The sequence below is a fragment of the Vulpes lagopus genome, chromosome 8 (genome assembly GCF_018345385.1).
Source record: "Vulpes lagopus strain Blue_001 chromosome 8, ASM1834538v1, whole genome shotgun sequence".
In the NCBI taxonomy this organism is placed as follows: domain Eukaryota; kingdom Metazoa; phylum Chordata; class Mammalia; order Carnivora; family Canidae; genus Vulpes; species Vulpes lagopus.
Genome location: NC_054831.1, coordinates 118,296,521 through 118,317,727, shown reverse-complemented (window position 1 = coordinate 118,317,727; position 21,207 = coordinate 118,296,521). Strand labels below are relative to the sequence as shown.

At 38.5% G+C, this 21,207-nt stretch overlaps 1 protein-coding gene across 2 annotated transcripts in view; it reads right to left on the bottom strand.

Annotated features, from left to right (window-relative positions):
• Positions 1-789: 789 nt before the first annotated feature.
• The window catches only part of PTP4A2 (protein tyrosine phosphatase 4A2), a 31,650-nt gene continuing 11,232 nt past the window's right edge, over positions 790-21,207 (bottom strand). The window contains exons 2-7 of one of the 2 annotated variants that reach the window (XM_041766759.1): positions 16,887-17,022; positions 15,753-16,443; positions 13,107-13,199; positions 6,998-7,128; positions 4,206-4,280; positions 790-3,368 (exon numbers count right to left, since the gene is read on the bottom strand). In XM_041766759.1, coding sequence (XP_041622693.1) covers positions 3,260-3,368; positions 4,206-4,280; positions 6,998-7,128; positions 13,107-13,199; positions 15,753-15,848 — 504 coding nt within the window. In that variant the 5' untranslated portion in view covers positions 15,849-16,443; positions 16,887-17,022 and the 3' untranslated portion in view covers positions 790-3,259. The remainder of the gene's footprint in view (positions 3,369-4,205; positions 4,281-6,997; positions 7,129-13,106; positions 13,200-15,752; positions 16,444-16,886; positions 17,023-21,207) is intronic. The other variant, XM_041766758.1, reaches the window with a different exon arrangement.

Here is a 21,207-nt window from a genome sequence, read left to right as displayed (position 1 = left end):
GGATTGTCAGATGGTACTACGGTCTATTTGAGGTCATGACTTTCAACAGAAACAGAGTCAGCATGTTCAGTTGCACAAGTGCAGATAAAGTGGCAGACTGAACTTAACCAAAAATGGAGTTTAGCCAGGCAAGTATAATGAAGAGATGGGGCAGGGCAACTTGCTGTGTAGCCAAGAGTGAATGTAACGATGGACCACTGAATCTACACTAATGAAGAACAGGAGGTGGGAATTTTAAAATAGGAAAGAGGATCAATTAACTCTAAGTCACACAGTACTGTACCCACAGAACTCTGTTCTTAACATCTACAAATCTAACTTCTCTTCTAGACTAAGATCCTCCAAAGTGGAAACAGTGTCTTCTCTTCTCATTCTTAGTACCTTACTAGATAAGCTTATTTTCTGAATGAATGGACAGATTATTACCCACCGTCTAAGGGAAATTCCCCATCCTCAGTCCTACAATATGTAAAGTTCCTCCTTCCTCGCTGTTCTCTGAGTTTGAGTAAAAAGTTGCAATGCTTCATCAAAATCTATGGTATAAAAAAATCCCTTGGAAAGAAACAAGATGCTTAATTCCTAGAGTGTTGTGTCCAAGAACTAAACCACAAAATGTACCAGATATATCCCAACTCTGGTTAGGTTTGTCCTGGTTGAACACCTGGGTGGCATAAAATCTTTGAACTTCCCAACCTCTAATTATTTTACCTCTTTGCAGTAATTAACAGGACCCAAAACAAGACATAAATTAAATTCAACCTAGGGTGGAAAACGATACACAGACAAAGAGCATGTAAAATACGTTTTATTGTTCTTTAAAAGGGTTCAGGGTTTGGTTTTAAATCAGGCTGCACACCTTTCATCAGTCTGACATCTCTCTCACCATGTCAAACTGGCTTCAGCTAGCAATACTTCATTAAATCCAAAAGAAAAAAACTTTTAATTTTGAGGAAGAAAATCCAGTTCTGAGAACAATTAACATTAGTATGTAATTTAAAACAAAATGAGGGATAATGTTTCTTGTTGCTTTATACACCCTTCTCCTCATACAGAACCAGGAATGTAATTTTCCTATCTCAGGCAGGCACTGATACTGCTGGACACTGCACACACACACACACACACACACACACACACACACACTCCTCACAAACAACAAAAATCAGAGCATGTCAAAGGGAAAAAAGTTTGTTACTGTCTTGATCAAAAAAACCCTTGGAGTCAACAGACAGTCTGAGTTTAGAGGGTATGCGGTTTTGATCCTGAACCTATGTTAAGAATCTATTGTCATGTTCTGAAATAAAGAATTTTGGAGTACCATCATTTTTCACTTTAAAATTCTAGAAACAGTTTCAAAAAGCATTATTTTGTTTTGTTTTCTGGGATAGGGGAGGAAAGAATCTACAGATATTCATTTAGTTAAAAATCAAAACAACTCCAGCATAGGAAATAGGCAGTTCACATAGCCAGCCAACATCTGAGGTATCATCAGTGTGAGACAAGGTCCCAGTCCATTCCTACTGGCCTAGCTGATCCTTAAAAAAATGGGAAGTTTATGGCTCTGCATAGCAAATTCCAGCAAGACAAGATGACCCTAAGCCTTTATTCAAATCCTTAGAAGCAGAGCACTATTAAGTAATATTTAGATGAAGAGTGCAAGAGCCCCAGATGGTGTCCTTCAAATTGCTTTGTCAATGCAGCCTGGTCACAACTGCCGTCTGCAAATGAGCAGAGAAACAGCTTCTCTAGATCAGCACATTGAACCCGGCAAAGAATCTCCAAAAATGACACTACACCATTTCATCAACAATACAGTCCCTTTGCTACTCATTGGGTTGCTTTATGTCTCTCTTCTATCCTGTATGGCCTGTGGACACATACTCACTAGGCATTGTTGGTTTGGAACCAGCAAATTATTTTTTTTTAAATCTCATAAAGAAAATAACAAGGCAATCAGTGGTTAAACTGAACTGTACATATAGGGGGCAGTTTGGAAAATACACATCACAGGCATTTCTCAAGTCCAAAATATCCTATCTTTGCTGTTATTACTTTCACCATTCCTGAAAATTCATAGTACAAGTCAGTCCTAAATAAAAATTTTAAAGTTGGTAGTAGTTCTCTGATATCATTAGACAGAAAATCAGAGTAACACTACAAATCCACAATTCTAAAAAGTGTGCTAACTCTCTGCCTGGACACATCTTTAGTGATAACCTGGAGTGCTCCCCTTCAGAAAACAGAAGTTTCTGGGATACCCACTTAGCTTCATTGGTTGGGAAAGAGAAAAATTCGACTCTCAGCTAAGTTCTTTGAGAAGAAAGACTATTCTTAAAATGCCATCTCCCCACTAATTTACCAAAATAAAAACCAAAACAAAAGGCTCCTGGCTACTTTGCCTAATGTTGAATAGGGTTTTCAAGAAAAGAAACTAACATGAACACCCCATCATCAGTAAAGACTAAAAACCACCTGGATCATATAATATATATGCCACTGCTTTTTTTTTTTTTTTTTTTTTTTGGTACTTTTTGTTTCTTTTTTTGTTTTTTTGTTTTGTTTTGTTTTTTCTAAAAGTGCCCAGGTGGGCTTAAGGCTGCCAGACTGCACACACATCTACAGCAACAAGGGCTTCTCCTATTCCATCTAAAACATGTATTAAGGGAAAAAAAGAGGGATGGAGAAAGAAGAGAAGAGGGGAATAATATACGCCTACCACCAAAAAAGAGAGAGAGAAAGAAAAAGAGAGAGAGAAAGAAAGAAAGAAAGAAAGAAGAAAGAAAAGAAAAGAGAAAGAGGGAAAGAGAGAGAAAAAAAAAATAGAGAGAGAGAAATCCCACAATAGGGAGATCTATGTGCCAAGCATAATGGAAGAGTGCGCTCCCCAAACAGATGGTTCTGCACAGGCTAATGTTCTGCTGGTTTTCCTTAGAGACATATTCTGAAAAGTTAAAAAAGACAGGAGATTTTGATATAATTCAATCCTGGCAGAAATTCAAACTCCAACAATTAGGAGCAAAATCATCCTTCACTGAATTAATCCCTTTTTTCCTTCTCTTTTTCTTTTCTTAAACATTTTATTCATGTTATAGAGGGATTTCTTTTTTGTTTGCTTTTTTCCAATCATTAGGAAAGTGGTTGAGGAGTACTGAATCCATCACTACTTTGGTGACACAGTTAAGATTCCAGATTCACATTTCCAGGTACCAAGAGTTCCCCCTAAATGCACAATCAAGCCAGCCTTCGTTTACACTTCTTTCTACTGAACACAGCAGTGCCCATTGGTGTCTCTGACGCGCAATCGCATCTTAGGTCGGTATTTCTCCAGGTAAAGCAGCTGTTTGGAATTGAATGCTCCCCTTCTTTTTCTGAAAATACAAGAATGACAAACTTGATCACGTAAAAAAAAAAAAAAAAAAAAAAAAAAGAGCTGACTCACTAAAATGCATTATTTATGGCCTAAGGCCTTTCTAACTCCACACAGCTGAAAACCAGCCTATTTCCTATACAATATCACTTAAGAGAAAAGGGCTGATGAGTGAGCAAGTATTATATGAAGCAGCAGGCACAGATGGTGTTCCTTGAAATATGTCACCTTCTTAGAGCTGCTACCATACATTTCGTGCCCTCTTATCACAGTCTTCCCCCCAACCCCTTTTTTTTTTTAAAAAAAGAAAAGGTTGAAAGGGAAAGACAAGATAATGATTGCTAAAGAATTCTGGACAACAAAATAACATGGCCCATTATTCCAGATGGATGCCAAGATTCTATCTGGGCAATACCATTCTGATTTTGTGCCTGAACAGGTCACTTAAGCGTCCTAATTAACTACTTCTCTATAGATTCTTCTCTGCCTCTTGGTCATAGTTGCATTTGGACGGTACTTTGAACATTCATTAAGAGAGTCACTAGATCACCTAGACTACTACTTAGTTATTCATTTTAAAGATTCCTAGATACTCAAAAGTCATATACTGGACATACTCTACAGTGTCCAAATTTGCCAACTAAATTAGAAAATCTTTAAATCTGGGAGCAAACAATACCATTATGAGTCTCTTCACCACATGGTCCTCTTGATTTCTTCAATCAAACAATATTTTAAGCCAACAAATTATTCCATACTACAAAGAGTACGTTCCATAATTCCTTCCTCTTGTATGGTCTTGCTTTATGAGTTTGTGAACATAAAACTTCATACTCACTGTCTTATAAACTGAACTGCGTCTTCATACTTCATTCCACATTCAATCAAAGCAAGTGCAACCAGCACAGGTGCCCTACAGAGAGAAACTCATTTGTAAATATCCACAAGTCTTTGGAAATAAAGGATCTTTTTTATTTTTTAATTTTTATTTTATTTTTTTAATTTTTTTAAAATATTTTATTTATTTATTCATGATAGTCACACAGAGAGAGACAGAGAGGCAGAGACACAGGCAGAGGGAGAAGCAGGCTCCATGCTGGGAGCCCGACGTGGGATTCGATCCCGGGTCTCCAGGATCACGCCCCGGGTCAAAGGCAGGCGCCAAATCGCTGAGCCACCCAGGGATCCCAAAGGATCTTTTTTAAACCAAGGATTATACATTACCAAAACAATGCAAAGCTTGAGCTTTCCTTTCTCCTATATACTAAAATTTTTGCTATTTTCCCTACATAGGAAAAATGTCTGTATCAGGATAGGGTCTTCGGTGTCATCTACTTTTAGTAAAGCACTAAATTCTTTTTTTTTCTTTTTAAGATTTTTTATTTATTTATTCATAGAGACAGAGAGAGAGAGAGAGAGAGAGGCAGAGACACAGGCAGAGGGAGAAGCAGGCTCCATGCAGAGAGCCCACGTGGGACTCGATCCAGGGTCTCCAGGATCAGGCCCTGGGCTGAAGGCGGTGCTAAACCGCTGAGCCACTGGGGGCTGCCCAAGCACTAAATTCTGTACCTTCATTAAGAGATCTTTATTCTTGGCGTGCCTGGTTGGCTCAGTCAGTTAAGGGTCTGACTCTTGATGTCAGCTCAGGTCATGATTTCAGCATCGTGAGACTGAGCCCTGTATGGGGCTCCATACTGGGCATGAAGCCTGCTTAAGATTCTCTCTATCCTTTCCCTATTCCCTCCCCTGTGCATGCACTCTCTCTCTCTCTCTCTAAAAAACAGATCTTTATTCTTTAAACATCATGACATTATCTGAATGTTCATATTCTATGTCATCAAAAATTCTTCATTGGTCTTTAACCAACATTGCAGTTAAAAAAAAAAAAAAATTGACCAAACGTGTCATCTGTATGGATCTCAAAAACTTTATTACAGGGACACCTGGCTCCGTGGTTGAGCATCTGCCTTCAGCTGGGGTCGTGATCCCGTGGTCCTGGGATCGAGTCCCGTATCGGGCTCCCTGCATGGAGCCTGCTTCTCCCTCTGCCTCTGCCTCTGTCTCTGCTTCTCTCTCTGTGTGTCTCTCATGAATAAATAAATAAAATCTTTAAAATAAAATTTCAGCACAAATCCTTTTTATTATCTTTTCCTCATCAAATACTAAAAAGGCACTAGATTTCTTCAACAAAATCCTTTCTATGAGCTAAGAGAATTGATAATTAGAACAGTTCTCTATAAAAGTATGTTTTTAAGGTTTTGGTTTTTTTTTTTTTTTTTTACATCTAACAAGGTGACACTGAGGCCTGAGCAGGTCTCAACCTGTCCATGGTTTGGGGAATGCTCTCTGCTTCATGAACCAAAAAATAGAGGGTTTGTCTTCTGGGAAGACAAAGCTGTCTTTTCCTTTGAAAAAGCCTCCAACATAGTTGAATTTGGAGTCTTCCAGGAATATGAAGGCAGGGATTGAGGCCTCATGAGTCTGGATTTTCAGCTGGGGTAGAGAAAGAAGACAATGGTTATAAACAGCAAGTCCAGGTGAAGTATAGTTAAACTCCAGGACTTGTCACTGTTAATCCAGCCTGGGCTTCAGGACAGTCACAGAAGTAGATTCCTTAACAATAAAATACTACTACACACATAGACAAAAATCTAGCAAGGGAAATGACTTTAAAAAAAAAAAAATTCATTAGAGAGAAAGGCAGAGACATAGGCAGAGGGAGAAGCAGGCTCCCTGAGGAGCCTGATGCTGCACTCGATCTCAAGACCCCAGGATCTCAACCACTGAGCTGCCCTGGTGCCCCTGGGAAATGACACTTTAAAACATCTACTACATGGTACCAACTTTAGACTACCTGCTAGGATAGCCACCAGTTTTAAAACTGCCCAAGTTAGGACACTACCTTCACCCTTCAGAATAAGGACTGGAACTTCTGGCCCTGAAGAAGAAATTATACAACACTAAACTGCAAAAAAAGGGGGGAAAAGAGCAAAGAACAGACCTGAGCAGAGATAATAACCTGAGTCACCACCACCTGGAGGCAAGAGCAGCCTGCACTACTGTTCTGAGTCAAAGTGCACATCATAAATTAGCATTTAATCTGTTGTTGATGAGACTGTTGCAACACCGTTCCATGCAATGCTCAAGGAAAAAGGCTTTAAAAATCAAAGTTAAATTTTGTTCTCCATACATCTCCTTTCAGAAGTTTAAAGTTCGGCCATCTGCTCTCTACCTATTAACTTCCCATTCATCTCAATCCAAAATTAACCACATATAGTTTCTTCAGAAATTTAAAATTATTTTTTGTTGCTCATCTCAAAGACCTAAGCCTCTGAATATGTGAAATGAGGGGGAAAAAAATCCATACTGAACTAAGACCAATTTTTAGCTCAAAAAAAATTTTTTTTAGCTCAAATATAAGATAATTACATTAAATCAGTTTCAAAACAATTTCTGAGCCATCATCCACTAAATCTATCATGGGCATCAAACTCTTAAGAAACCATTGCACCAACTTAAGCTCTCATTTCCTTTTCTTTTAGGCAATTTAATATTTGGTGTAATAAATACAAACATCTATCAGAGTGAAATTTTTGATAATGAATTCACAGACAAAAAGTAAGAGCTTACCTTCCCAATCCTGCAACACAATGCACTGCAACACAGCAACCTGGCTCTTCACGAAATTTGGTCTTTAACAAGTTTAGCCAATCGTCTACTATCTGATTAGGGGGTGGTGCTCCATCATCAAATGGCCAATCCTGGAAAGAAAAGATGTTTTACATTAAATTGTTATTTCCTCCAGGTAAAATCTACTGCAGAATACCTGCATAGAACACATCTAACTTTTAACTAACTGTACTTTATATACCTATCCAGTTTTTTTTTTTTTAGAAGGTGAGTGCAGGGAATGGGGCAGGGGGTGTGGATCTTAAGCAGGCTCCACTCCCAGCACAGAGCTGGACTCGGAGCTCAATCTCACAACCCTGAGATGATGACCTGAGCCAAAATCAAGAGCTGGACACTTAACACTGACCCACCCAGGTGCCCTATATACCTATCCTAAATAATACAATTCTGATCACTGCTGTAAAGTTTTTTCCAAGATCAAAATTCAAGTGTGCCAAGTAACTTAGCCTTCTCAATCACATGTAGCCAGCATTGTAAGCATCTAATTTTATCTTATGGAAATCTCTTATCAGAGTGGTAAGAAACTAGGGTCTTCAAATACTTTATCTGAATAAAGCAATAATTAGACATAATAGAGAAAACTATAATTAAAGCCTAGACAAAGGATCTTTGGGTGGCGCAGCGGTTTGGCGCCTGCCTTTGGCCCAGGGCGTGATCCTGGAGACCCGGGATCGAATCCCACATCGGGCTCCCGGTGCATGGAGCCTGCTTCTCCCTCTGCCTGTGTCTCTGCCTCTCTCTTTCTCTCTGTGTGACTATCATAAATAAATAAATAATAAATAAATAAATAAATAAATAAATAAATAAATAAATAAATAAGCCTAGACAAAGTAAGAGAGAATACAACACCTATCAATATAATTTAAAAGTCCACTGTGGCAAAGAAGTATACCAACTGGGATGCCTGAGCGGCTCAGTGGTTGAGCATTTGCCTTTGGCTCAGGGTGTGATCCTGGGGTGCCAGAATTGAGTCCCACATCAGGCTCCCTACATGGAGCCTGCTTCTCCCTCTGCCTGTGTCTCTGCCATTCTCTGTGTCTCTCATGAGTAAATAAAGTCTTTAAAAAAAAAAAAAAAGTACACCAACTAGTATCTCACTGATCTCTACAAATATTTTGAGGATTATCCCCCAAATAGCTCTAAGTTATGATGCCTTTTCTTTAGAGAAAGATTCTCTCATAAGGAATCTCCAGCAGTTAGCATATCATAACAGAAATATACTATCATCTCTGGGCGTATATACTAAAAAGGCAGGAGAGGGGGCACCTGGGTGGCTCAGTCAGTTAAGCCTCTGCCTTCGGCTGGGTCATGACCTGGGGTCCTGGGATGGAGCTCCACGTCTGGCTCCTTGCTTGGTGGAGGGAATCTACTTCTCCCTCTCTTTGCCCTTCCCCCCTCTTGTGCATGTGCATACATGTACTCTCTCTCTCTCAAATAAATAAAATCTTTAAAAATAAATAGCCAGGGATCCCTGGGTGGCGCAGCGGTTTAGCACCTGTCTTTGGCCCAGGGCGCGATCCTGGAAACCCGGGATCGAATCCCACGTCGGGCTCCCGGTGCATGAAGCCTGCTTCTCCCTCTGCCTGTGTCTCTGCCTCTCTCCCTCTCTCTGTGTGTGTGACTATCATAAATAAATAAAAACTTAAAAAAATAAAAATAAAATAAATAAAATAAATAAAAATAAATAGCCAAGTAGCTAATATTTTTAAAGCTCTGCCTAAATCATACATATCCCATTTAACAAGCACAGTGCCGCAAGATATGTTACTAAACAAATGGAGACCTTTTTCTCAAGTATCCCTTTCTCTTTCTATATTCATTTGTACATGTGTATTTAAGTAATCTCTACCCCCAAGGTGGGGCTGAAACTCACGACCCCAAGATCAAGAGTTGCATGCTCTACTAACTGAACCAGCCAGGCTCCCTTTGGGCTGTTTTTTAATTAAAACTAATCCCATGTGCATATAGGCAGTGTTTATCTTCCTTTCTACCTAGCAAAAGGGCCTAAGTAGCCAACATAAATCAGCTTTAAAGAAAGAAGGGAAGGGAATTCACATTTTGCATTCCCTCTCTCCCATCTAGCTCCAAGGACTGAAATGCAAAAATGCTGGGAACTTTTTTTTAAAACGTAGGATTACTCTAATGAGATTGGATAAGACACTTTAAGATGCTAGAGAAAGCAAAAGAGAAAAGTGACAAAGCACTAAATTGATTCTGCACTCATTATGGGCACTACTAGAACACTTCATGTAGCCCATTAGCCATGACAACATATTATGTTTGATTTGTCAACTACACCCCATAATTAAAGGGTTGTCAGTGTTATTATTATAAACGTCACTAAGTTTAACTGTAAATAGCAGTAAAACCCAGTAAGCAAGTACCTTACTTGAGAGCTTACTTCCTCTAATACCCCCCTAAAATGCAATCATTTAAGTAACAATAATATGAAACATGCTTCACTTACTCATATAAAGCAGTTTCTATCAAAAACAAATCATTAAAATTATTATTTGGAACTGTCTGAACTTCAAACTGACATAATGGATACCACTATTAGGCTTTTCCAATATGCCTCTGATTTGCAAGAACATTAGTCAAAAGATTAAAAGATCTTATTTTGGGGATATCCTCTTACAAAGTATTCCAGGGGGTACCTAGGTAGCTCAGTCAGTTGAGTGTCCAACTATTGGTTTCAGCTCAGGTCATTATCTCAGGGACATGAGACTAAGCCCGATATCAGGCTCACCAGGAGCATGTAGTCTGCTTAAGATCCTTTCTCTCCCTCTCACTCTGCCCCTTTTCCCATTTGCACTCTTTCTCTAAAATAAATAAAATCTATAAAGTATTCCAAACCCTCTTTACCTAGCAAAAGTAGATTATCAATCCACTTAAAATCTCTGGGAAAAGGAAAGAAAGTCTAAGCTTAATTCTGTTTTTATTTTTTTTAAAGCTTAAGTTAGACCTTTAATTTTATCTGATCACATCTATTTAAAACAAAAGTGTAGATTTAAAGGCCCAGAATAAATCCCAGACCTACCATTATCTTTTACAAACTAGTTCAAGTTCTCTGGTTCATTTCTATTTCATAAAGGTGTTTATCAACATTACTAATTCAAACAAACTACAGTCAATCCATAGTTCATTTTCTCATTCATGCCATCTGTCAAAACAAACTGATTTCTCATCTGCCCACTGGAGAACATACAATACAGGAAAAAGAAGTCATATTCAGCCTAGTTTCAGAAGTTAAAATTTTGTTTTTATAAACACAGGGTTATATTTTATACATGTTTATATTTATCCCCACAGTGATTTCCACCCAGGGGACCTTAAAGTCCTTTAGAAATGGGAATGCAAGCAAATTATTACCATGCCATACTATTAAAATACATTTTTAAAAAACATAATGCTTGGCTATTTGGTTTTTGTGTTTTCACCAAAATGGAGGTGAGAGAACTTTATGGATCAGATATGAGAGAACTGCCTTACCAACAGGACATTTATTTTCTTTGCATGAACTACCTTCCCTACTGACCAATGCATAAAGACTACAGAACTAATAGGAACATAACTTTGTACCAGTATCATCATCTTTTTTTTTTTTTTTTAAAGATCTTATTCATCTGAAAGAGTAAGAGAGGGAGCATGCGCATGCACACACAGGCAGGGGGAGTAGCAGGCAGAAGGAGCAGGAAGCAGCAGGCCCCTTGCTGAGCAGGGAACCCGACTTGGAGCTCAATTCCAAGACCTTGGGGGATCATGAACTTGAGCCAAAGGCAGACGTTTAACTGAGCCACCCAGGCACCCTCAGTATCTTATTATTTTCTCCCCTTTTTTTTTTTTAAGATTTTATTTATTCATAAGAGATTGGGGCGGGCAGAGACACAGGCAGAGGGAGAAGCCAGTCTCCATGCAGGGAGCCCAATGTGGGACTCGATCCTAGGTCCCCAGGATCACGCCCTGGGCCGAAGGCAGGCGCCAAACTGCTGAGCCACCTAGGGATCCCCACTTTTGCGGTTTACACGACTATTTAGGGAAGAAGGTAGAAAATTTTACCTCATCTGAGGCTCCTGTTTCCAATAAATAAAACAGTGTATTTAGGGGCCAAGGAGGAATTTAAAATTCCAATCACATTATGTTCAAACTGAAAACAAAAGAAAGCTAATCACACAAAAGCTACTTAGAAACCTACCACAAAGTGTCAGAAACTATGTTGATTCTCTGAAGCAAGATGCCTTTCCCTGTCCTTAACCTCTTTTCCAGACTTTGTCCCCTATAGGTTATTCACAAAACACTAAGTAACTAATTAGTACTTGCAAAGTGAGAGAGAATACAGCTGACCCTCAAACAACACAGGTTTGAACTGTACGGGTCCACTTACATGCAGATTTTTTCCAATAAACACAGTATAGTACTATAAATGGATTTTCTCTTATTTTTTCTTAATAAAATTTCTCTAGCTAACTTTATTATAAGAATATAGTACATAAAAAAAAAAAAAAAAAGAATATAGTACATAGGGCAGCCCGGTCGTTCAGTGGTTTAGCACCACCTTCAGTCCGGGGTGGGATCCTGGGGTCCCAGGATCGAGTCCCACATCGGGCTCCCTGCATGGAGCCTGCTTCTCCCTCTGCCTGTGTCTCTGCCTCTCTGTCTTTCATGAATAAATAAATAAAAATTAAAAAGTTTTTTTTTTTAAAAAAGAATATAGTACATAATATATGCAACATACAAAATATATGCTAGTGGCCTGTTTATGTTATTGGTAAGCCTCTGGTCAATAGTAGGCTATTAGTAAAGCTTTTGTTAAGTAAAAAGTTACATGTGGATTTTTTACTATGTGGGAGTTGGTGTCCCTACCCCTGCATTCAAGGGTTAACTATATTTCCATGTAACTTAAGAACTTCTGATGAAAATTATTTTCAGGACAGTCTGGGTGGCTCAGCAGTTTAGCGCCACCTTCGGCCCAGGGCCTGATCCTGGAGACCCAGGATCGAGTCCCACGTTGGGCTCCCTGCATGGAGCCTGCTTCTCCCTCTGCCTATGTCTCTGCCTCTGTGTGTGTGTGTGTGTCTCATGAATAAATAAATAAAATCTTAAAAAAAAAATTATTTTCAGGGATCCCTGGGTGGCGCAGCGGTTTGGCGCCTGCCTTTGGCCCAGGGCGCGATCCTGGAGACCCGGGATCGAATCCCACATCAGGCTCCCGGTGCATGGGGCCTGCTTCTCCCTCCGCCTGTGTCTCTGCCTCTCTCTCTCTCTCTGTGACTATCATAAATAAATAAAAATAAAAATAAAAAATAAATAAAAAATAAAAAATAAAAATTATTTTCAGTTAGATTCAAACCAGTAGCCTATGGGCAGCCCGGAGGGCTCAGCAGTTTAGCGCCGCCTTCGGCCCAGGGTGTGATCCTGGAGACCCAGGATCAAGTCCCACGTCAGGAGCCTGCTTCTCCCTCTGCCTGTGTCTATGCCCCTCTCTGTGTGTGTGTCTCTCATGAATAAATAAATAAAACCTTAAAAAAAAAAAAAGTAGCCTAGAAACAAAAACTAAATATTGCAATTAATTTCCTAGAGAAAACAAAATGCAAATTTCCATTTTCTTGAAGTAAATGTATATTCAATTTTGCTTTTCATTTGTTGAAAATACTCTGCATATATAGACTTTAAGGGGACAAATGAATAAAACTGCAAATCCAAAAATTTTTAAAGATTGCTGTCAACACTGTATCTCCTATAAACTTAAAAACCATACTAAGTGCCCAGTTTTAAAAATAGCTAAGTTTAGGGGTCCCTGGGTGGCGCAGCGGTTTGGCGCCTGCCTATGGCCCAGGGCGCGATCCTGGAGACCCGGGATCGGGTCCCGCGTCGGGCTCCCGGTGCATGGAGCCTGCTTCTCCCTCTGCCTGTGTCTCTGCCTCTCTCTCTCTCTCTCTGTGACTATCATAAATAAATAAAAATTAAAAAAAAAAAAAAAAATTAAAAATAGCTAAGTTTAAAAGGTACTAGTTATTTGTAGTGAAAAATTAAAACACTACACACTCACTAGAACGTGGATTCCTTCTTTTTCAACTGGAGCTTTATCATATGTAGCATCACAAACTCGAACCAAAGTTGTCACTCCATACTTCTTAAGTTCCTTTAAAGAAGAACAAACATAAGGGATACTTTTAGAACCTGCAACCAAAACTTTAAAAATGTACTATTATAAATTGAAGCAATGAGAAATCATTCTTGGACAAAGATCAAAATCATTCTCATTGTGGCAATATATCAAATGGACACTCAGGCTCTTAGGGGAAGCACCAACACAATCACCTTTCTAAAGGTAACAGGTCACAAAAACTATAAAAGCACATATACATTTTGACCTAGAAATGCTACTTCTGAGAATTTACACTAACAAAGTAATTAAAGACATATATAAAGATTCAGGTACCAGTGTGCTCAGCATGGGCTTTTTAGAATGGTAAAATGATGGAAACATTAATGGTCCAAAAGCAGGGGAACTGTTAAAGTATGTGACAGCTATAAAAATAATACTAAAAAGGTTGGGGGAAGATTTTTTAAAACATAGTGTGATCCTATCTATGTATATATAAGTAAATATACACATATATGCAGAGAAAAACATCTAGAAGTTAGGTACTAAGAGTTAAGTATTTTTAAATTGTCTTTTGCTTTTATGTACCTTCTGATTTTCACATAGTAAAAATACTTATTGTTTTTGCTTTTTTAATTTCAAGAAACAAAAGCAGGGAATCTGGCTGTCTCAGTCAGTGGAGCATATGATCCTTGATCTTGGGGTTGTTGAATTCAAGCCCCTTGTTGGGTGTAGAGATTACTTAAAACCTTTTTAAAAAATTAAATTAAATTAAAAAAACAAAAGTAATATTGAAAGTAAGATTAAAAAGTGATATCATAGAGTACCTGGGTGGCTCAGTCAGTTAAGTGTCTACCTTCAGCTCAGGTCACGACCCCAGGGTCCTGGGATTGAGCCCCAAGTAGAGTTCCCTACACAGCTGGGAGACTGCTTCTCCCTCTCCCTACCTCCCTGCTGGTGTTCTCTCCCTCTCTCTCTCAAATAAATAATTTTTTTAAAAAGTGGTATCATATTACAAAGCCAATAAACATACAATTATAGCCAGAGCCTTGCTCCTTTAAAAATTTTCCTATAGTAAGGCCTAATCCAGCGACTATCTATCTTCGATGGGCCACCAGCATCTTTTTATAGTTGTAGGACAGTGGCCTCTGCCACTTTTGGAGTCTATGACTAAGGAATCCACAGGCTGAAAATAGGATCACATAATTCAACCAGGCTTAAAGGTGACTGAACAACCCTAAGGGCACACAGGCCTGAAATCAACTTGTACACTGTGTACACAAAGTTAAGCAGCTCTGGGAATTAGAAGTATAAATGAGCAGGAATAGTTATATCCTACAAGAGGTGTTGATTAGTCATTTGGTTATCTAAAGAGTAAAGTCATTTTAACTGCTAAAGGACTTTTTCACAAAAAGGCCTTCTAAAACAGACTCGGGATAGTTGTTATTACATGGAGTTAATTTTTAAACATTTCAAAATATAAAACAAATCCTATTAAAATGAACTCCATAGGTGCCATTCACTGAAAGGTTATAGTAGAAATTTTTATAGTATTTGTGTCCTCAAGCAATTCAAAATCTCTTCTGAACTCAGTTTTGCCATCTGTAAAATGAGACGGGTAGATTTAGAATCCCTGGGAGTTCATCCAGCTCTCTAAGTCTAGTCCATAAATATAGCAGAGAAAATGAAGGGTCTGACATAAAAATGTTACCTGTAACACCTTTCCTCCCTGAAGGTTCTGACCCTTGTATATGATGGTTACTATTGCTAAACAGTTCTGGAGTAGGTTTTTATCAAAAGTGGCCAGAATATTTGAGGCAGACATGGGTTTTTGAGTCAGAGACCATTCTACCATATGCTATAACCTTTAGGGAAATTACTAAATTGCCCTGAACCTCAGTTTCCTAATCTGTAGGAGGGACAAAATAATAGTACCCATACCTCATAGGGCTATTTTGAGTAAATGATATAATACATAAAACTGCTTACTGTAATGTTGGGTACATACTAAATGTTCAATAAATGTTAATTATTTTTATTTTTAAAAATATGGGTCAGCCCTGGTGGCGCAGCGGTTTAGTGCCGCCTGCAGCCCAGGGTGTGATCCTGGAGACCCAGGATGAGTCCCACATCAGGCTCCTTGCATGGAGCCTGCTTCTCCCTCTGCCTGTGTCTCTGCCTCTCCCTCTGTGTGTGTGTGTGTGTGGGTGGGGGGGGGGGGGGGGGGGGGGGTGTGTGTGTGTGTCTCTCATCAATAAATAAATAAAATCTTTAAAATAAAGAAAGAAAGAAAGAAAGAAAAATATGAACTGCTATGTTGAAAGGATATTTAAAAAAAAATAAATAAATAAAAGACTACATAATCTCTAAAGTCTCCCAAAATCCCACAAATGTTCTTTTAAATATCTGTTGTAACTAATTCAACTCAATTCAAAGATTGGTAGGATGACCATCCATATCCTAATCACAGAAATAAATGGCTTTGTGGTAAGAGATTTCTTTATAATGGTGTTCATTTATAACTTTATAAATTAATCAAAAAGTAAAAAAAATAAATTAATCAAAAAGTAGACCATACTACAATCTTACCTCTGTGAACTTGTTGAGGGTAGCATTGGTAGGGTTGTGAGTTATCAGAAAACGCATATTCTCATAGGAGATCTCCACAGGGGCTGGACGGTTCATTATGGCAAATAAAAAGTGTGAGCGTGCGTGTGTGGGTGTGATGGGGAAAATGAAAAAAAAAATCAAATCTTGAAATGTTTCACAGCAGAAAACATTAAAAAGACCACTAAAATGCCTAATATCGATCAGTGTTTTTCTCTATTCAACTTGTTTATTCTTTAAGAAGCTTCTCTCTTCAAGGTAAGCAGAAGTATTTAGAATCCACTTGAATCCAAATTCAACTTGGGCCTCAATGTCTGCAGATGGATACCTTCGGACTCCAAAAAAAATCCAACTACGTTCAAAACTTAAGTAGCCTTTACTACATTTAGGCACTAGTGAGACAAGTTAAAAGTGTAGGTTGCTTTCCACTTTTGTTTACTTGATGCTTAATTTTACTGGAGTCATTAAAAGAAATATGCTTGCAATAAAAAAAAAAAAAGCCAACTATTTCTGAGGCCAGTCTCGGTGTCCAGAGTCTTCAAGGCAATGTTAATTATGGCACATAGAACCCCCAAGCTCACTTGTCAGCGAAAACGCTGTGCTGAGCCTGGCAGAAGTCTGCCCTCACGCTCAGAATCGCCATAAATGTGCAACGTATATTCCAACGAAAAACCTAGAGGAGAAAAGCATAAATAAAATGAACTGGAGGTTGACAGCATAGTGAACATCATGCTCAAAGTCAAGAATATGTACTCTATGAGTCCAAAGACATTTGAAAGGTCACCAATTCTAATTAATTCAAATTATTGTCATCTATGAAGACTAGGATAAAAATGTAGATCAAGAGTTTTAAAAGTCAGAAATTCAAAAGTCTGTCTTTCTTTTTTCAAAAGGGAGTTCAAAAAAATTTGTGTTAATAAGATTTGTAACTCAAGTCATTTTTAAATGACCTTATTTTTAAATATAGTTATTGAAAGATCCTTAAAGAAACCTTCCCTCCATAGATTCTTCATAAAGTTCATAATGATCTTATTCTTCTGCTTTGATGATTAAGTCCTTCACATATACACTTTAATTAAAATAAGATATATTTGTAAATGGATGAAGGATATTTACCAAAATTTCACTTTGAGGATTTAATTCTTTCTATCCAAAGGATATGTACCGGCCCCCAATTATAACACTAGTCCATAAAGTACTTTTCAAAAAAATTAACTTATTTTCCTCACAACTCTTGAGTAGTTGTTACCACCTACAAGGAATGAGGAAAGAGGATCAGAAAGTGAACTTTCTTCATGACTTATCTAAGGCGAATGTCTTCTGTTAGTCCAATGTTTTTTCCAATGTACCATAATGCCTGTTGCCTCAATTAATGCATAAATACCATCATTTCAAGTCCAATTTACCTTTTCTCTCTCTCTCTCTCGCTTTTTTTTTGAAAGAGTGTGAGGGGGTTTGGTAGGGTGAGAGAGAGAGAGACTCTTTAAGCAGGCTCCATGCTCAGCACAGAGCTCAATGCAGGGCTTGATCTCATGGTCCCAATATCATGACCTGACCCAAAATCAAGAGTTGGGACGCTCAACTGCCTGAACCATCCAGGCACCCGTAGTCCAGTTGACCTTTTAACTATTTCTCACAACACATCACTACCTCAAGAGTACAAAAGCTTGTCTAAAGGTCAATGATTCACACAGCTTTCTTCTGCCCATACCAAAAACAAGGTGAGAAAGTGACAGAATTTTTAATATAATTTTGGGCCTGTTGCACTGAAACACAGCAATCTTTATAGTTAGCTCAGAGTATCAACAAAATCATCATCTTTATAGTTAGCTAGTCAGAGCATCAACATAATCATAAAATCCTCTGGGGGCACCTGGCTGGCTCAGTTGGTAGAACAAGTGACTCTTGATCTCAGGGTCGTTAAGTTCAAGCCCCATGTTGGGTGCAGCAATTACATACATACATATATACATACATACATCCTCAGAAATAAATAGCTCTGGAAATAGGGACAGGGTCTAAGTTCTTTCACTTGCCTTTTCTCTAATCCACCAATAAATGCTTATTTAGTAGTCTCTCAAACGAGGACTGACCAGACAGAAAAAGATATGAAAGAGGGCCATAGAACCATTTTCAGGAAGAAACTAAAATATATTTAAGAAAGAACCAAGGCCTACAAACTTTCAAGCCTACTCTATTCACAAGTCTTTTGTAATATTCTTATGGCACTATGTAAGTTACATGCTTGTGACTATATTATCATGGACAAAAGCACAAAACTAGAACATTCCTAAAATATGAAAGATATGTAAGAAATTCAAAATGGCAATCTAACCTCAGCAGAGGTTATATACTACAGTAAAATCATGAAACTTCTAATATTCAAACTAAGAAAAAAATACATACCACCACTTTCCTAACTGTAATCCCCAAACACAGGCACCTTAGATCACACATTTCATAGGGTATTCCTTGTGCAGTCAAGGAATTTTAAAGCTAGGAGAAGGGCATCTGGGCAGTTCAGTCAGTTAAGTATCTGCCTTTGACTCAGGTCATGATCTCAGGGTCCTGGGATCAAATCCCACAGCAGGCTGCCTGCTCAGCTAATAGCCTGCAGCTCCCTCTGCCTGCAGCTCCCTCTGCTTGTGCGTGCGCGCTCTCTCTGTCAAATGAATAAAATCTTTTAAAAAAATAAATAAAAATAAAGCCAGAAGAAGCTTAGAGAGCAACAACAACTCCAATCTTTAAAAAACAAACAAACAAACAAAAAACCCAAGATGATGTTTGGGAGCAAGAGAGGTTAAAATGACTTAACTAAGACCACATGACTAATTAGTAGCAGACCAAAGACAAGAACCCAGGTCTCCTAACTATTCATTTTTCCTTAAATTTTGATTATGGTGGTATCCACATATTTTTCAAGTCATAATCTTCTTCATGTAACTATAACTTTTCTTCAAATATTTGCTTGGATGTTGATCTACAACTCTGTGACCTTAAATAAGGGGAGAAAAGATTATTAAAGTAACCATTCAAGAACAATGCTCTGCATGCAGTGAAAAGCAAAACACAAGGAAATTCTAACCTGTTTGAATCCCTTTGGTTAAATGATGTTATCACGCTAATATGTGTGTCAGCTGAGTAAAGGCACTGAAAGACCTGCTTTGTAGTGATGGCCAGGCTTGAAAGGTTACATCTCTAGCATTAAGTTTTCTACCTAGTCTCCAATGTTTGTCTGCTCAGCAAAGAGAACAAGTTTTATGCCATCTTACTCCTCCAACCTCATTTTGGAAGGACCAATTCCAAAGATAAGGATTCATTATTAGATTTTCAATTCTTAACACACACTGAGATTCCCGGCAAAGGAATTTCCGTCAAACGAAACAGTATGTTCTATCAATGTTAACAGATACATGATAAAAACAATCTTCTGTTCCTTCTCCCACCCCCAAGAGTTCAACTATGCATCAACAGTTAAATGCTCTTGCACCTGTCAATTCAGATAAACTAATGTTAATTCCTGTAACAGACATAAGAATACAAAGCAGTCTGTAAAAAAAATCATTAACAATCTACCACAGCTGGAAAGTACTCAAAAGTTATAAAGCCTTGTATTTTAGCATAAACTCAGCACCTGTACATCTGACAGGAAAACTTTCTTCTAAACCTGTCTCTCTGACATTAAGTGATTTTACCTTTATAGAACCTTTTCTTTTTTTAAGATTTTATTTATTTATTCATGAGAGACAGAGAGAGGCAGAGAGAGAGGCAGAGACATAGGCAGAGGGAGAAGCAGGCTCCCCATGGAAAGCCTGATGTGGGACTCGGATGTGAGACTCAATTCCCAGACCCAGGATCACGCCCTGAGCCGAAGGCAGACACTGAACCGCTGAGCCACCCAGGCATCCCTATAGAACCTTTTAAATGTTGAATTTGGGACATTCCCATTTCCTATGCAACATTTCCATTTTTAACCAAAGAAGGTGACTTCACTGCAGTATTAGAAGAAATGGTTTGTGACAGAGAAATCCTTTTAAATCAAGAAGGGAGGGAAAAGAGAAAGAGCAAAAGGAATGAAGAAAGAGGCTGGAAGAACAAGCAAGCAGAGGCCAACCAAGCTAAGATAGCGTACTACCAGTAAGACTAAGTCAGGAACACAACAGAGGCTACTCAAAAACTTTGAAGAGGTTTATGTTAGAGTTTAAATGTCCTGTGTTGATACTCTAGTGCTAACATCTAACCTCGATGAGAATCAAAAAACTCAAATGCATGAATACAACAACAATCACTTAATCATTACATATTCTTAAAATGGAAAACTATGCTGACCTTAAAAAAGAATAAAACAGATCTATATGAAATATGGAAAGCTGAGACACTGATAACTGAAAAGAGCACATGACGGTGTGAACAGTACATATTGAAATATTTGAGAGTGCTACATTAGCTTTCAAACCCATCAACTATCTGGAAAGTTACAAAGAGGTAACTGGTTGTCAGCGTGAAGGTTGACAGGAGCTGAAGGCCAGAAGCATGATTTACTTTATCATAACACATACCTTTTGAAATGTTTTGTTTTTCCCATGTACATGTACTACCTCTTTTTTTTTTTTTAATTCTAAGGTGATAAAGAACCCTACGATGATTTACAATTTAACCATGTTCTCAAAAGTGCTATAACCATAGGCTTATAAAGAGCCTTAAGAGAGCTCTGTCCCAGGGAGGCCCGTACCTACACAATTCCAGACAATTTTCTTGTTAAAGAAATTAAATTATTGAGTAAAATTCAGGTTTTTGGGGGATTTCCAATTCTAAATCAAACATATATAGAGAGAACTTGAGGGCAAACCAAACTTATTAAGCATCCTTTTAAAAATCCTGTCAATCCTGCTTCTCTCTCTGCCTGTGTCTCTGCCTCTCTTTCGCTCTAAATAAATAAATAAATAAATAAATCTTTTTTTAAATTTTATTATTTATTTATGATAGTCATACAGAGAGAGAGAGACAGAGAGAGAGAGAGAGGGGCAGAGACACAGGCAGAGGGAAAAGCAGGCTCCATGCACCGGAAGCCCGACGTGGGATTCGATCCCGGGTCTCCAGGATCGCGCCCTGGGCCAAAGGCAGGGGCCAAACCGCTGCGCCACCCAGGGATCCCTCTTTTTCTTTTTTTAAGATTTTATTCACTCATTCATGAGAGACACAGAGAGAGAGAGAGAGGCAGAGAAACAGGCAGAGAGAGAAGCAGGTTCCATGCAGGGAGCCCAACATGAGACTCGATCCCGGGACTCCAGAATCACGTCCTGGGCCAAAGGCAGGCGCCCAACCGCTGAGCCACCCAGGGATCACGTTTTCCACTGAGAAATCCTCTATTGAAGTAAATGATATAACTCTCTAATTTGATGGTTATGCCAGGATTCATCAAATTAAAACAGTACAT